Here is a 14,020-nt window from a genome sequence, read left to right on the forward strand (position 1 = left end):
TTGAAATAGCACAAAGTATGAAGGACTAGAAGAAGACTGTAAAAAGGCGGAAGAAAATGGCCGAACAGAAGAACAATAGTGTGAATGCTGTAAGAAAAAAAAGTATGAAGAAAACAGAATAACAATAGTGTGAATGCTGGAAAAGCATTCACACTAATAATATTATGGAAGAAAAAATCCACACAATAACAGTAGTGCCCTACTGTTATTGTGTGGATTTTTTTTATTATTTCATTATTATTTCATAGCTGTAGGGGTCAGTGCCCGGTGCGATGGCCAGTGGCCCTAATTATATATCAAAACGTGCGTCCTGATCGGGATCGGTGTGCTATTACTTTTCTCAACAGTGTACGTATTTGACACTGTTCACATACGTCGCGAAAAACTGCGCAAAATTTTGCATTGAAATCAATAGGACGGGCGGGAAAAAAAGAGCGAAAAAGACCAATCATTGGAGTTTAACAAACGTCTACTGCTCAGGCATACTTTCACCTAGAGACTCCATTTAAACTTTAAACAGTAGACACAAGTCTTGTGTATTTGGCGGCACGGTGGCACAGTGGTTAGCACTGTTGCCTCACAGCAAGAAGGTCCTGGGTTCAATCCTCCAGTCAGTGCCCCTGACCAAAGGCACTGGCTCATAATCTGGAGCTGGTCCCCGGGCGCTGCACCGCCGCTGCCCACTGATCCTCAGGGATGGGTTAAATGCAGAGAAAGAATTTCACTGTACTAGCTGTATATGTGACTAATAAAGTACCTTTACCTTACCTTACCTTCTACTGCAATTAAAGTACTTAGGGGCTATTTGTAGATCATACAACCCCACTTTAAAAAAAATGCTACTATCCCTTTAAGGGGCCAGTTTTAGGGCTGTATCGCCCTCAATATTGAGATTTTCCAACACCACCCTTGGGAGCAAGGGCTACCCAGAATGCATTGCATATTTTCACCAAACCAAAAGCTGCAAAGAAAGCGAGCTACAAATTTAAGTATTTTCTTTGTTAATAGAGATATATTAGAATATTAGAAAACCATTGTATTATCTTAGTTTAGGCCCATTTTATGGATTATTTACGTCATTGTTGCATAACTTTTTTTTTTTTACACGGGTAACAGTGCAAATATAAAAATAAAAAAATGTTTCATTTCAGGGACTACAGAGACAACGTGGGCCCTGATTCAGATGTATCTGCATTTAAGGGGTGTCCCTTTCTAAGTCACAAAATAGCCTTAACCTTAACACCTGGTTTTGAGGGCTACTAAAAGTGAGGGTTGATCTTGAGGGTTAAGATTTAGGGTTAAAATAGGAATTGACCCTATAGCTCAGATTACGTAATCAACTCCATCATAGAACTAACTGTCTACATCATAGTGAGCTGTGGGATCCTTTTTCTTATCAATATTCAGTCCAAGTGCCAAGTAGATATGTGTATGTAGAGTTCTGTAAAAGCGTATTGCAAGTACAGAGAAAAACCACAAACATCACCTGAAGAGCTGGATTAGACCAGTTCACACTATTCATTATCATTTGAAAAACAGCAATCAAATGTATTACTGTAACTTCATTAAAAAAAAAAAGTGTGATCCCCACTCCCACCACTAGAAGGCCCTAAAGGGCCAAGAGCCAAGATTCTCCTCACAGTTGCTCCTGAAGCTTAGATCACAGACCCAGTTCTGCCTCAGGACCAGTCGAACTAGAGAATGCATTTCCTGAAGGAAATACGTGTGAATGCTGAAAGCTGGAAACTGAATGAGCTGCATAAATTGTTAAAACAATGCTGAATTCAGTGAAGAAACTGCTGAAGCAATCTTGAAGAGATGAAACAATATATGATCATCTATCAAATATATTTACAACTGACAGCTTGAAAACATTTTTGAACCATTACTAATATAGATTAAGCAATATCTGAAGAGTACAAGTAGAATAATATAGAAGTAGTTACAAAGGGAAGAATGGGTTAGAATGTAACAGTAAAAGGGTTGAAATCTGAAAGAAAAGATTAAAAAGTAGAACTTATAAGAAATTGATTGGAATACACTGCAAATGTGTGGCCCAAAGAGACAGTCCACCATGGACACTGTGGCAGATATTGAACACAGAACAGTGAGCACGGCCTGATCATCATGACAGACTGTTACAAAAATCATTTTAATGTAGGCCTAATGCATAAAACTTCTGCTGACCCAATCAGCCATATTTTGCCTAATGCGATCACATGACGAGGATGAACGGCAGCAGCGTGTCTTTTACCTGCTCTGATCGGACAGTGAGTCCCATTTGGCAATACAGCCTCTTAAAATCTCAATATAGACAACATGACACACACACAAAACACAGGCATTCACACACCTGAGCTTAGACACGTGGTCTTTCTGTCGCAACAGAAAGATCCACTGCTAATGTTTTTTCTAATAAGCGTTGGACTGTACTACAGGTGAATGGGGTAAAAAATTTCAACTAACAGATATCACCATGAAACTTCACAAGTTTATCACTCACATTAAGACAAATATTTCTTGTATTACAAGTTTTGTAAAATGTTATGTTTAAATATGTAAATGAGGCAATATCTAATGAAATATGTGCTCTTTTGCATACATTTCCAGAACCGAAATCTGAACAATGGATAAAGCTACTTTCTAAATTCTTGTTTTATTTTGTTGACATATTAGAGTCAGAAGTTTTTACAGAGGGGATTTTGGATATCTCTTTTTATCTCTCTGTAAATGAGAAAATACTGTCACAAGCCCTAAAAAAAACTAATTTTGCCCTGTTTTTACGAACAAAACGTTGTATAAATCAGGCTGTGAATGATGTATCAACAATCCCCTCTGTAAAAACCTTCAGAATATAGACAGGAATAAAACTGGAAGGTTTGGTGTCTGCAAGTGCTGCTGAAGTGGAGATTTCGGGCCCAGAGTCTGAGTCTGAAAAACTCATTTTGAGAAAACGGCCTTTAAAGACTTGGACTGTAAAATTCCATAGATTGTTAATGTAAATCATACAGAGGAAATGACAATTTTTGGAGCCTATGTATCACCCTGTTAGATTGTAGCCAGTAGGGGGCAGTATGAGTGTGTCAATAGCAGAATACTGCCAGGTTAGGGCAAAGAGGAAGTGTGTTTGGTGTGCGGCATTCTGGGAAAGAGAAAGAGAAAAAAACAGAGCGCGCACGGTGACTTCCCGACATGTTGATATGTGTTTTTGCCAGCTCCGCTGTGAAAATAAAAGTAACGTTTTCCACACCATGTCGTTGTGTTGTAGCGGTGTAACAATTTGGAGGTCCCACCGAGATTTTTGAAAGAATATTGTTTTGCGGCGGACGACTTTTTCAACTTCGGAAAAAAACTGAAAACGTCGGACATGTGTGAGAGCAGCAAGTCAACTGAGGAAGCGGTAGCAGTAACAGTTGAAGTCTAGCTAGGTTGACACGTCCCATTTTGTTGTTTTTCCATTGTGTTGACAGTAAATAAAACGCTACGCAATATGTCGGAATGCAGAGAAGAGCTCCTGTTGGAGATAGAAGCTAAGCTGCTCGGACTGACTGTGAAAGAACTGCACCGAGTCTGTGAACTCTGTAAAATAGCGGAAGACATTAAAAAATAAGACTCGTCGTGCTTTGGTTAAGCACATCACAAAGTTTTGTGAACGTGAGGACTTTCTGGAGAGGGAGGACAAAGGCATGTCGGTGCTTTTGGAGCTGAACGACGCACTTGACGCTCTGCGAGAGGGCCCGGTGGAGACCGACAACGGGGGAGCACCGCCATTCGTCCTGGCACCTGCGGCTGCGGAGGAGAGAGAGGTCGAGGCGGCTCGGTCAGCTCAGCCCACGTCGGAAGGACCGCGGGGAGACTGCACACTGCCCGTGCCGACGCTGGAGACCCACATCGCTCCGCAGACAGCGCGGAAGGAGGTGACTCCAGGCAGAGGTAGAAACTCCATCAGTAAAACAGCTGCTGTGCTTCCAGCGGCTTCAGAAAGGACTTCCGGATAAATGGACATGTTGGTGAGTCCACATCAAGGGACACCTTAAGCTTTAGCAGTCTTGAACAGCAGATTGAAGGGGGTTTAAGGAAGGGCTACACGGAAATGGAGATAATGGAGGCTGTGATTCGTGCTGTAAATCCTGGCTTGAAATTGAGAAGTTACCTGGAAGGAAAAAGAGATCTCACGTTAGCCACACTCAGACAAATCTTAAGAACACATTATGCTGAAAAGGATGCAACTGTACTGTACCAACAACTGACAAAAGCTATACAGGGCCCTGGCGAAACTGCACTTGACTTTCTGGTCAGAGTACTTGATCTGCGGCAAAAAGTTCTATTTGCATCTGAGCGAGCCCAGTCTGGCCTGAAGTATAACAGAGAACTTGTACAAAACCAGTGTTTTCAGTCCATCATGACAGGCTTATCAAACGACAACATAAGAGCAGAAATGAGGATGTATCTGCAGGATGAGCTCAGTAGTGATGAGTTGCTTCTACAGAAAATGCAGATTGCCCAGCATAATGAAAGTGAGAGGGTCCAAAAGATTAAAATCACAAATAAAGCCACTCATAGAGCAAGTCTGAGTACAGTAGAGCAAAGTGGTGATGACAATGACTCTTTCACAACAACAGCAACAGCTAAACCAAACAAACCAATTCGAGAAAATCCTTTATTTGCAAAAATAGAAGAGAGCAACACAGCAATAAGAGAACTCACGGGCCAAGTAGCGTCCCTTGTGCAAACTGTCCAATGTGGGAGCTGGGAGGCAAAACAGCGATGTCAGTCAGACCAAAGCTCCAGCCAACGCTTTTAAGAGACCTAAGAGACAATGTGTAGCATGTCAGCAGGACAAAAAGGACTGCAACCATTGTTTTAGGTGTGGTAGTGACACACATTGGGCTAAAGGGTGCAGAGTCGGGGGCAGACAGAAGCCGTCGCAAAACTCGCAGAGGTTGTGGCAGCGGGACATGGCATGACCTCAGAGTTAAAGTCCCAACATGACCCAAAACTGAACCCTCAAGCAGAACCTGTGAATTTGGGCACCATGAAAGGGTTAAGAAAGACATTGCCCACTCACCACCCCACAGCACCTTCAAAGTCACATGTGGAGCTTAAAGGAGAGAAACCCTCCAGCCCATACAATCTCATTACAAAACGCAAATGAGTTGCACAGCTTATTAGTAGGAGCCCCAGGAGGGGTCCACGTGCACCCCCCTTATTTTTTTTTCTAGTCTGGATTTTTTGCATCCTTGGAACCTCTAAAATAGAGATTTGGGTGATCCCCGGAACAAAACCTGTCCAAAATGTGTTTTTTGCAATGTTTTAGTACCCCTATGATACCTGTGGAATTGTTGCCAGGAATGCCAGTCAGACTGGCCCTCATTTATCAAACTTGCGCAGGATCGGGTGTAGATTCTGGTGTAAATATCAGTGTACGCCAAGTGTCACGTGTGATTTACTAAAAGTGTGTACGCTGCTGATTTCGGCGTAGAACCGGCGTGGTGGTGATAAATCCGGCGGCTGAAAACGAGCGTAATTTAAATGTCACGCCCCGATATATTCCTGCTTTAGAGGCGTCGCCCTGCCCCTTTTACGACAGGAAGACACGGAAGACGGCCAAGAAGAGGGATTTTACCGACATTACCGCGTTGAACAGGGAGATGGCGGCAACATTAAATATCTGGACATTGATAGACTGACAGTTTTTGTGATTGATAAGCGTCATCCCGGTGGATGGAGGCTGCAGACGCACGTGTCACCGACCACGTCAGGAAAACCAGCGACCTCATGAAATGCTGCTGCAGTTTACTAAACACAAGTGATTGAGGAGAAATCAATTGGCATATTACTGCTGCAAACGCTACTTTATGACCATCAGCACCGCTGGCATGGTTCGGCTGATGGAGGCATGTGAAACACCGGCCCAATCTCCCGCTGACAGGTCCCGGTGACGGGGAAAAAAAGAAACACTCCGCCGCGGAGATCAGCTGCACCTGGACGGTAGCGGAGCCCCCCCCCCCCACCGGGGCTCCGGTGTCCGGCAGAGAGAGAGACTGAGGAGCCGTCCGGTCATGCTCTGGTGCTGCAGATGTTTGTGTGTGTGATCTACAGTAACAGGTCTGTCTGTCATTGACTGTTTCTGTTTACACAGCTGATTAACGAGCATCTGTCACGTCGTGGTTTTTAATTCATCTCAGTTGCTCAAAATAAAAGTCGAGTTAAATTTTCAACACGGACTTGGTGGTATTGTTTCTCTTTTTTTTGGCTACTTTTTATCTTTTTATCAATATAAACAACAACAACATGTGGTCCACATCGCTGCGTTATTAGACTATGGTTTAATAATCATTCTGACACAGCAGCACTCGTTCCTGCATGTTCTACGCTGGTTCCAAATGTGCGTACACCTGGTCAGAGCTGGCGTGAGATTTGTGCGTACCGTACGCTCACGCTCAGATTGATAAATGCCGATCCTTGCGGTGAATTTGGTGTACACCCATTTTTTTGGTGTACGCAAGTTTCATAAATGAGGGCCTCTGTCTTTCAAAGACTGTAGCACGCTCAAATTTCGAGCGAGCCCAAAGATAGAGATATCAATGTATTCGGGACAACCTCAGGTTTCCAGTGTGACCAAGTTTGTTAAGTTACCTTGTCAGAAAGGGAGCTAAAAACCTAATGATTTAAAGTCAGATGAAAATTTTGTGAGGGAAAAACAGCCATCTACATGTTTTCAAATGGTCCCTTGACCTGTCACCTAGATGTATGTGAATGGAAATGGGTTATATGGGTACCCACAGGCCTCCCCTATCCAGACATACCTAATTTGTGTGAATCTAATGCAGTTTTGGGGGAGAACCATGCAGTAATTTGCATGCAGTAGCCTACAAATATGTCATTTTTGCCTATATACAAAATGGTGTATTTGACTATTTCTGCACACTGGGGGTTCATAAACAGTCACAGAATTGCATGAATTGGGTATGACTGGATAGCTGAGATGCTTGTGCATCCAATCAGCCTATTCAATTGTGATTTTAGTCCATTAAGTAGTGTATTGGCACAAATGGTGCTTATTGCTTGTCTTGAGCAATAAAGCCGATAAGAACAAGTTGGGATTACATGTTAAACAACAACCCCAGGCAAGTGTGGGAAGGCCTAAAACACATATTATCAGGGCAACATGGCTGGGTCTGTAAGGTCATTTTAACAGAGGAGCTAAACCACTTCTTTACCCGCTTTGAGAAACCCAAAGCATTCCAGCCTCCCACACACCGCTGCCCATAGTTTCCTCTGAGCATATCCACGGACACACTCTCCCTCAAAGAACATCAGGTTCACAAGTGTGTTTAAGTCAGTGAATCAGAAGAAATCTGCTGATCCTGACGGAGTTCCTGGCAAAGTATTTTAAGTGTGTGCTGATCAGCTGTCTACTGTATTTACAAAAATATTCAACCTCTCACTGACATAAGCCACTGTCCCTCACTGCCTGAAATCAGCCACCATAATCCCTGTTCCCAAATCCACCACCATCAGCGGCCTCATTGACTTCAGACCCATCACCCTAACACCCGTGGTCACTAAGTGCTTTGAGAGGCTGGTCCTAAGGCACATCAAGGACCGCTTCCCATCAGTTTGCCGACAAGACAAGCAGGTCCACCGAGGACGCTACCTGGAACATCCTTGGACTTCTGTTACAAATACGAATACAAATTACTTTACAAATTAATTTGTCTGTGATCGACCATTCGCAGAAGAGTCTTCTGACAATTTGCAGAAGAGAAGACTCTTTGTAGCTACCTTCAGCCTGATGGCTTTCTTTGTCCTGCAGTGAAGACAGAGGAGCCGTCCACCACCACTGCTTTCCTGGTCCATCAAGGTGTCATGAAGAGGATGATCCAAGTTATTCAGAATGGCCTCCTCCATCTTCAGTGTGCATCTCTCCACCACATCCCCCAGTGAGTCCATCAGGGAAACGTCATTGAGGTCAGTGCCTCAGGATGTTTGGCCTGTATCCTAGCAACGACTGCATGGAAAACTTTGCATTGAACTTGAGCAGCAGCCGTTGGTGGGATGTACACAATTGTTATGATTTTGAAACAATCTACTTTCTGAGTCCAATATCTCTGGCTCATCACTCTTGATGGGCAGGGAGTTGACATTTCCCTTGATAATTGACGGCAGAAAGGACCCAGTTCATCTCCACTTCCAGGCCTTTAACCTTTACTCCACTAGCATGGCAACCACGAAAGCACATCTTCATCTCAGCTGGAATAGGGTGGCATCCTCCACACTTACTCAATTTTCAGGGAAAGTTAGGATGCTTTTCGACTACAGCTCGGCATTCAATACCATCATACCAGACAAGCTGGTCACACTAAACCTCCCTCCTACCACCTGTGCTTGGATTAAGAATTTTCTTTCTAACCATCCACAGTCTGTTAAAGTTGGTGACAAGAGCTCTTCCATCCTGACTTTTGGAGGCACAAGACTGACCCCCCCCCCCCCCCCTCCTGACCTTGCGGAAAGGGTTTCTATGGCGTCATATTTTAGTCATATGTTCAGCGAGCGATAAAACACACACACGAGCAAATTATCTTATATCACACGCGCAGAGTTAACTGCCGCGCGCACCTTTTTAGTCCTCGCCCGCACAAATTCAACAACCGAGAGCGTACAGGGAGATGCGAGCGAGTAAAAATACACAGCAAGAGCTTAAAAATGCATCGTGATGTGTATATTAAACTCTACAGCACGCGCACAAGGAGTTGCTTTGCGCGCGCTGGGTTGTTGCAGCTCTCTCCCTCTCTCCCTCTGTGCGCTCTGCTCGCTCGAGTCACAGACTTTTGACAATTTGGGGGCGGGACCAAGGGGCCAGCCTGGCCCTCTTATGATTGGTCACAACGGCAAACAGAAACACACCCCCACGTGGGTGCCTTTTCTGTTTTTTGCTGATGACAGCTTCCCACAGACAGGAAGTTGTGTGTCAGCGGCAAGTTGGAAGCCTGGTTGGAAGCAGAAGAATCAAAACAACGATAAATTAAAATTAAAACAATTAAAAAAGAAGAAGAAGAAGAAGAGGAAGAGGAGGAAGACACAAGACGGTAGCTACAATGGCGGTGACTCCTGAAGATTTGCATGTAAGTAGCCTAATAACGTTATTAATGGCATTGTTTAAAAACCGAGCAATTTACTTAACATTGATCTCCGATAACATAACAACAGCAAGGGATTAAGGGATGCTGTAATATCTGTAAAATAGACTGTTGCTATGAATAACAGACCTTTTTTTTTTAATTGTCACCTATTTAAAACGCCAGCATATTTATGTATAAACCATTTTATAAGTAGGCCTAATCATAAAAAGAGTTATCGTAGTTCAGATGATTTTTTTTTTTTAATCCAATGTTAGCGGGCTATGTTTTATATAGTATAAATACTGCATGAATGGTGTCAGTGATGATGGTCTAGTGGTTAAGCATCCTGTCACTCGTTCAGTTTTACATCATTGGACGCCGGTTCGTATCCCGGCCCAGACACCTTTGCTGCTCAAAGTCCTTAAGTAAGTTTATTGTTTAATGTTGCTACAATATAGTATGGTAATGATATAAGAGATGTGTTTTGAGTTGTAGCAACATTAAACAATAAACTTACTTGAGGACTTTGACCATTCATGGTGGCTGATCGTCTGTCTCCCGTTCAGTATCCTTGGGAAAGCGCCCCCTGGCTTTGACCCCCGGGTGTCATGCACCAATGTTATCATTATCATCATGGCGTATTTTTCATTATACCATTTTAATCACGTATGTTTACCCATCATCTCTTGTTAAACGTTTCAATAAGAGAATCCGCTGGGTACATAGATTAAAACATGTTTTTTAAAAAGTGTTGTTTTTTAAAGCTCTGAAGCTGTATTTAGGAATATGTTTTTCATGCAGGAACAAATACCCTCTAGATTTGATAGACAAACACTGTAGTCAAAATTTGTTTCTTAGAAATTTAAAACTAGTGGACATATGAATTTTAGATAATGACAGATTGTTTGAGTAAAAAAATACACTTTTATTGATTTGATTACTGATTACTAAACATTTAGCAACAAATATTTAAATGAATACATGTAACCAAGTTTCCTCTGGGTCTCCTGCATGTTCAGGGCACATTTCAGCCCAATCAAGTGAAAAATAAATTATTTGTGGAGTGGTCAGTATACATATACAGAATCCCTAATTCATTTTTCGAGAAAATCCCTGTTGTGAATTTTGTTTGTGTTTACATGGAATGGCCCTATAGGCAATGATTTCCTAACTTTTTCATGGCAAAGTCCCTTCTTTTTTTGTGATCATAAATATGTCTTATATTAATAGCATTTACTTGTTTTTTATATGATTTTTTTCTTTTCATCTGTCTTTGTCGTGTATGAAACGTTTTATGCAAACAAAGGTTCTAATTTTTCAATACAATCTTAATAAGTCCTGTTTTCCATGTCAACAGGGCACTCTCAGACGGGAGATGATCTCCAGGCTCATCACCAAATTGGAGTCAGCTCTTTCAAGAGCACCTCTGGACCTCGATTTCCTTCAATTCACATGTCGGCAAGAGCTGTATCTCTGGGAAGCACTGTCAAGACATGTAAATGTCCCCCCAGAAATTTCACAGGCCTTACAGGAAATCCTGAGGCTAGTAATGGACAGCATTGAAAATGCTGATCTTACCCGCAACACTGTTCAGACTGTAGCTGGGGAGATGGGTCGGCCCAGGTACATCATAGAAGAAGACAAACTGATGGAGCTGTTGGAGATAAATCTCTCTGTGAAGTGCATTGCTCAGTTACTTGGTGTTTCAGCCAGCACAGTCAATCGGCGGATGAGGGAATCTGGCCTCTCCGCTAGACAGAATTACAGCAACGTAACTGACGAGGAGCTAGATGATGCAGTCCAACAAATAAAAACCGAAATGCCAACAGCAGGGTATCGTATGGTTAAAGGGAGGCTGAAGTCAGTTGGAATGCATGTGCAGTGGAGGAGAGTGACTGCATCAATGCACCGAGTCGACTCACTTGGAATTCTTTCCAGACTGACGAGACTCGGCTGCATTGTGCGCAGAACCTACTCTGTGAGGGGGCCCCTTTCACTGTGGCATGTGGACACCAACCACAAACTGATCAGGTCAGTACTGTTGAAAATATTGTTTCAGAAAATGTTTAATATAATTATGCAGACACTGATAGCAGTCAAAGCACCAGTACATTGCCATAACATTTCCACAATAAAAATCCAGGTTAAAAGTAGTAATGTAGTGCTTTATTATGTTCCAACAGATACAACATTGTACTTTTTGGTGCAGTGGATGGCTACTCCAGAAAGGTAACATTTTATTTTTCATTTGACTGGGTCTTTTCATGAGTTGGCATTCACTGTGTAAGCAAAGTTGCCATAGGGTGTAAATCTAATAATTCCATATTGTATACAGATGGTTAACAAATGAAACAAAACACTGGAATTCTTAAGGAGGTTTAACAGCCAGGTTTTGTTGTAAAATGCATACTGTTTCCATCTGTTGACAAGGGAGAAAAATCTATTGCACAAGGGTATTATCTCAGTCCAAAGCTGTGTTCATCTTGTTTGATGATTAGGATAAACAAATGTATGATGCATTATTTGGTTTTTCTGTTTTTGATTTAACAATAAAAGTGAAAAACCAGTTGTTCTCTGGTTTTGGTTTACCTTATATTTCAACTACTGCTCACTACTACTCAACTATTTTATGTGTAAAATACATAAAAATATTATATATACATGTATGAAAACTGTTTTTATCATAACACAGGTGATGTGCTTGAATGCTGCAACAAATAACCGGGCATCCACAGCATTTTCTGCTTTCAAAGCAGCCTGTGACATGCATGGCATACCCTCAAGGTAAGTGTTTTTGTTTTAAGCTGCAATGTACAGACACATTTGTAGTATTGTCAGAAAGAACTTCAGCATAGACTCTGGGATTTTAATGTTAAAGGTTTAATAACGTACTTTCTTATACTCTGCCACTCCTTGTGTTATCAGATTGTAACAGTCTTTGGTCATCTGTGTGTGTGCACTACAGGGTAAGAGGTGATCAGGGAGTGGAGAATGTGGAAATTGCCAGGTACATGTTTACCGTTCGTGGTACGGATCGTGGGAGCTTCATGTCTGGAAAAAGCGTCCACAATCAAAGGTCTTTTTAAATTTTGCACGCCAATACAAAAGCTAATAAATAATCTATAGTCTAGTCTATTGTGTGTAAATTTACAACATTTTGACATGTTATCAAATCCTTGAATTTTCTATTATGAGGTTGAAAGAATATTAATTTCCATATCCGTAGGATTGAGCGCTTGTGGCGTGATGTCAGGACGTGTGTGACTTCAAACTATTACCAGCAACTCCACGGCCTAGAGACTGATCATCTTCTTGATGTGTCCTCCAGAGGTACCGGTCATATAACTTCGGGCGAAAACAAAGATGGCACTAGTCGTTTTAGGAGTGGTCAATTTCAACAGGATTAGATTGGTTAACAAATGTCAGGGCTACTGTAATGGAATAATGGCTCATCGCAGATAATTTCTCATTTGAATTTACAAAATGGTTTAAAATTTCAGGAAAAGACATCATGGATGTATTTACAAAAGGCAACTTTATATGTAATGTAATACTTGTATGGTGTGTTTATGGTGTGCACTTGTAAACATAGTGACTTACTACTACCCTGTCCTCTACAGAAGATCTTTTTGCAGTCCACATGACCTTCCTTCCGAAACTGAGGGCAGACCTGGAGGCTTTTGTGGAAGCCTGGAACAACCACCCACTCAGAAGCGAAGGGAATAAAACTCCTGAACAGATTTGGCACGCAGGAATGATGCTTCGACCAGTTGACCAGCCGGAGAATCTTGAGGTTATTTTTTCCTTTTCAAATGACCTATTGCAACAAATGGAATACAGTTAGGTTTGTCGCTGAAGGCTCCACTCCGGAACCTCCCTGGATTGACAAGCGCATGCTATGTCACTCCAGAGAGTGCAATAACCCCCGGAGTGGAATGAAAGCACTGAGAAGATAATGGAGCCATTGAAGACTCTGAGACACTGAGAGGGTGGAAGCTGGGGTGGAGGAGGCAGGCTTTGACAGTGGCAGCTGTGTGCAGCGGTGTAGAAGGGGAGATCAGTGTGACAGCCTAGATTTAAATAGGCCGCCTATGGCTGGAGAATGAATGTGATTGGATAAAGACTAATGGGCTGGCTGTCAGCTGAGTACAGCTGGGGCTTGAGACTTCCGTGTCCTGCATGAATTTGCGCAAAGATTAATTTAATGTAGCATTGAAATGCTCCACTAGACAGTGATGTAATGTAATGAAGTACAATTACTTAAGCACTGCACTATTTCTTGTGCTTTTAATACTTAATACATTTATTACCAGAAAATTACTTTTGAGAGTTAGGTACATTTAATATCAGATAATTTAAGACTTTTACTCAAGTACTATTTATTTACTATAGTACTATTCAAATCTGAACATCTGATCATATCAGTTCATTGCATAGTTTTAAAAACCCCATTAATTATCTTCAGATAATATTCAAAGCCATAACTTTTGGGAAAACTGATTACATGAGATCCTGTAAATATGGAATGATGAAGTGGTGTGTTACTCTGTCTTGTTCAACTTTCAGGACATTCAAGAGCCGGACATCGACTGGGATGTAGCGGCTGATTACGGAGAAGATGTGGATGGTGTGCTCGTGGTCCCTGAATTTGATTGTCTATTGAACGAGCATCAGCTAGCAGAGGTTCAGATGCTGATTGATGAAAATGAAGGCCACACTGACAGGAGAAATCTTTACCTCCTATGTCGGGAGTATGTATTTACTGCTTTGTCAAACACAGACTGAAATGGGACTGCTAGTATGCCAAGAAAAGCAGCTCAACTATACACAGATTTGATAGAAAACACTGGATTTTTATTTATTGTTTGGAACTGTTTAACATCAAAAGCCCCTTT

General features: G+C 42.0%; 1 protein-coding gene and 1 long non-coding RNA gene across 2 annotated transcripts in view; one reads left to right on the forward strand and one right to left on the reverse strand.

The window, feature by feature from the left end:
* Positions 1-5,037: 5,037 nt before the first annotated feature.
* The window catches only part of LOC146971672 (uncharacterized), a 36,148-nt gene continuing 27,165 nt past the window's right edge, over positions 5,038-14,020 (reverse strand). Inside the window, exon 3 of the long non-coding RNA XR_015037931.1 lies at positions 5,038-5,164. This is a non-coding gene — a long non-coding RNA (uncharacterized LOC146971672). The remainder of the gene's footprint in view (positions 5,165-14,020) is intronic.
* LOC146971673 (uncharacterized) lies at positions 9,102-13,910 on the forward strand. The gene is made up of 8 exons (XM_085801952.1): positions 9,102-9,128; positions 10,483-11,156; positions 11,309-11,354; positions 11,818-11,909; positions 12,091-12,201; positions 12,352-12,455; positions 12,746-12,918; positions 13,692-13,910. The coding sequence occupies exons 1-8, from the start codon at positions 9,102-9,104 to the stop codon at positions 13,908-13,910; spliced, it is 1,446 nt and encodes a 481-aa protein (XP_085658078.1).

Source organism: Trachurus japonicus, chromosome 16, assembly GCF_045865225.1.
Source record: "Trachurus japonicus isolate A0001 chromosome 16, Traja_1.0".
NCBI lineage: Eukaryota > Metazoa > Chordata > Actinopteri > Carangiformes > Carangidae > Trachurus > Trachurus japonicus.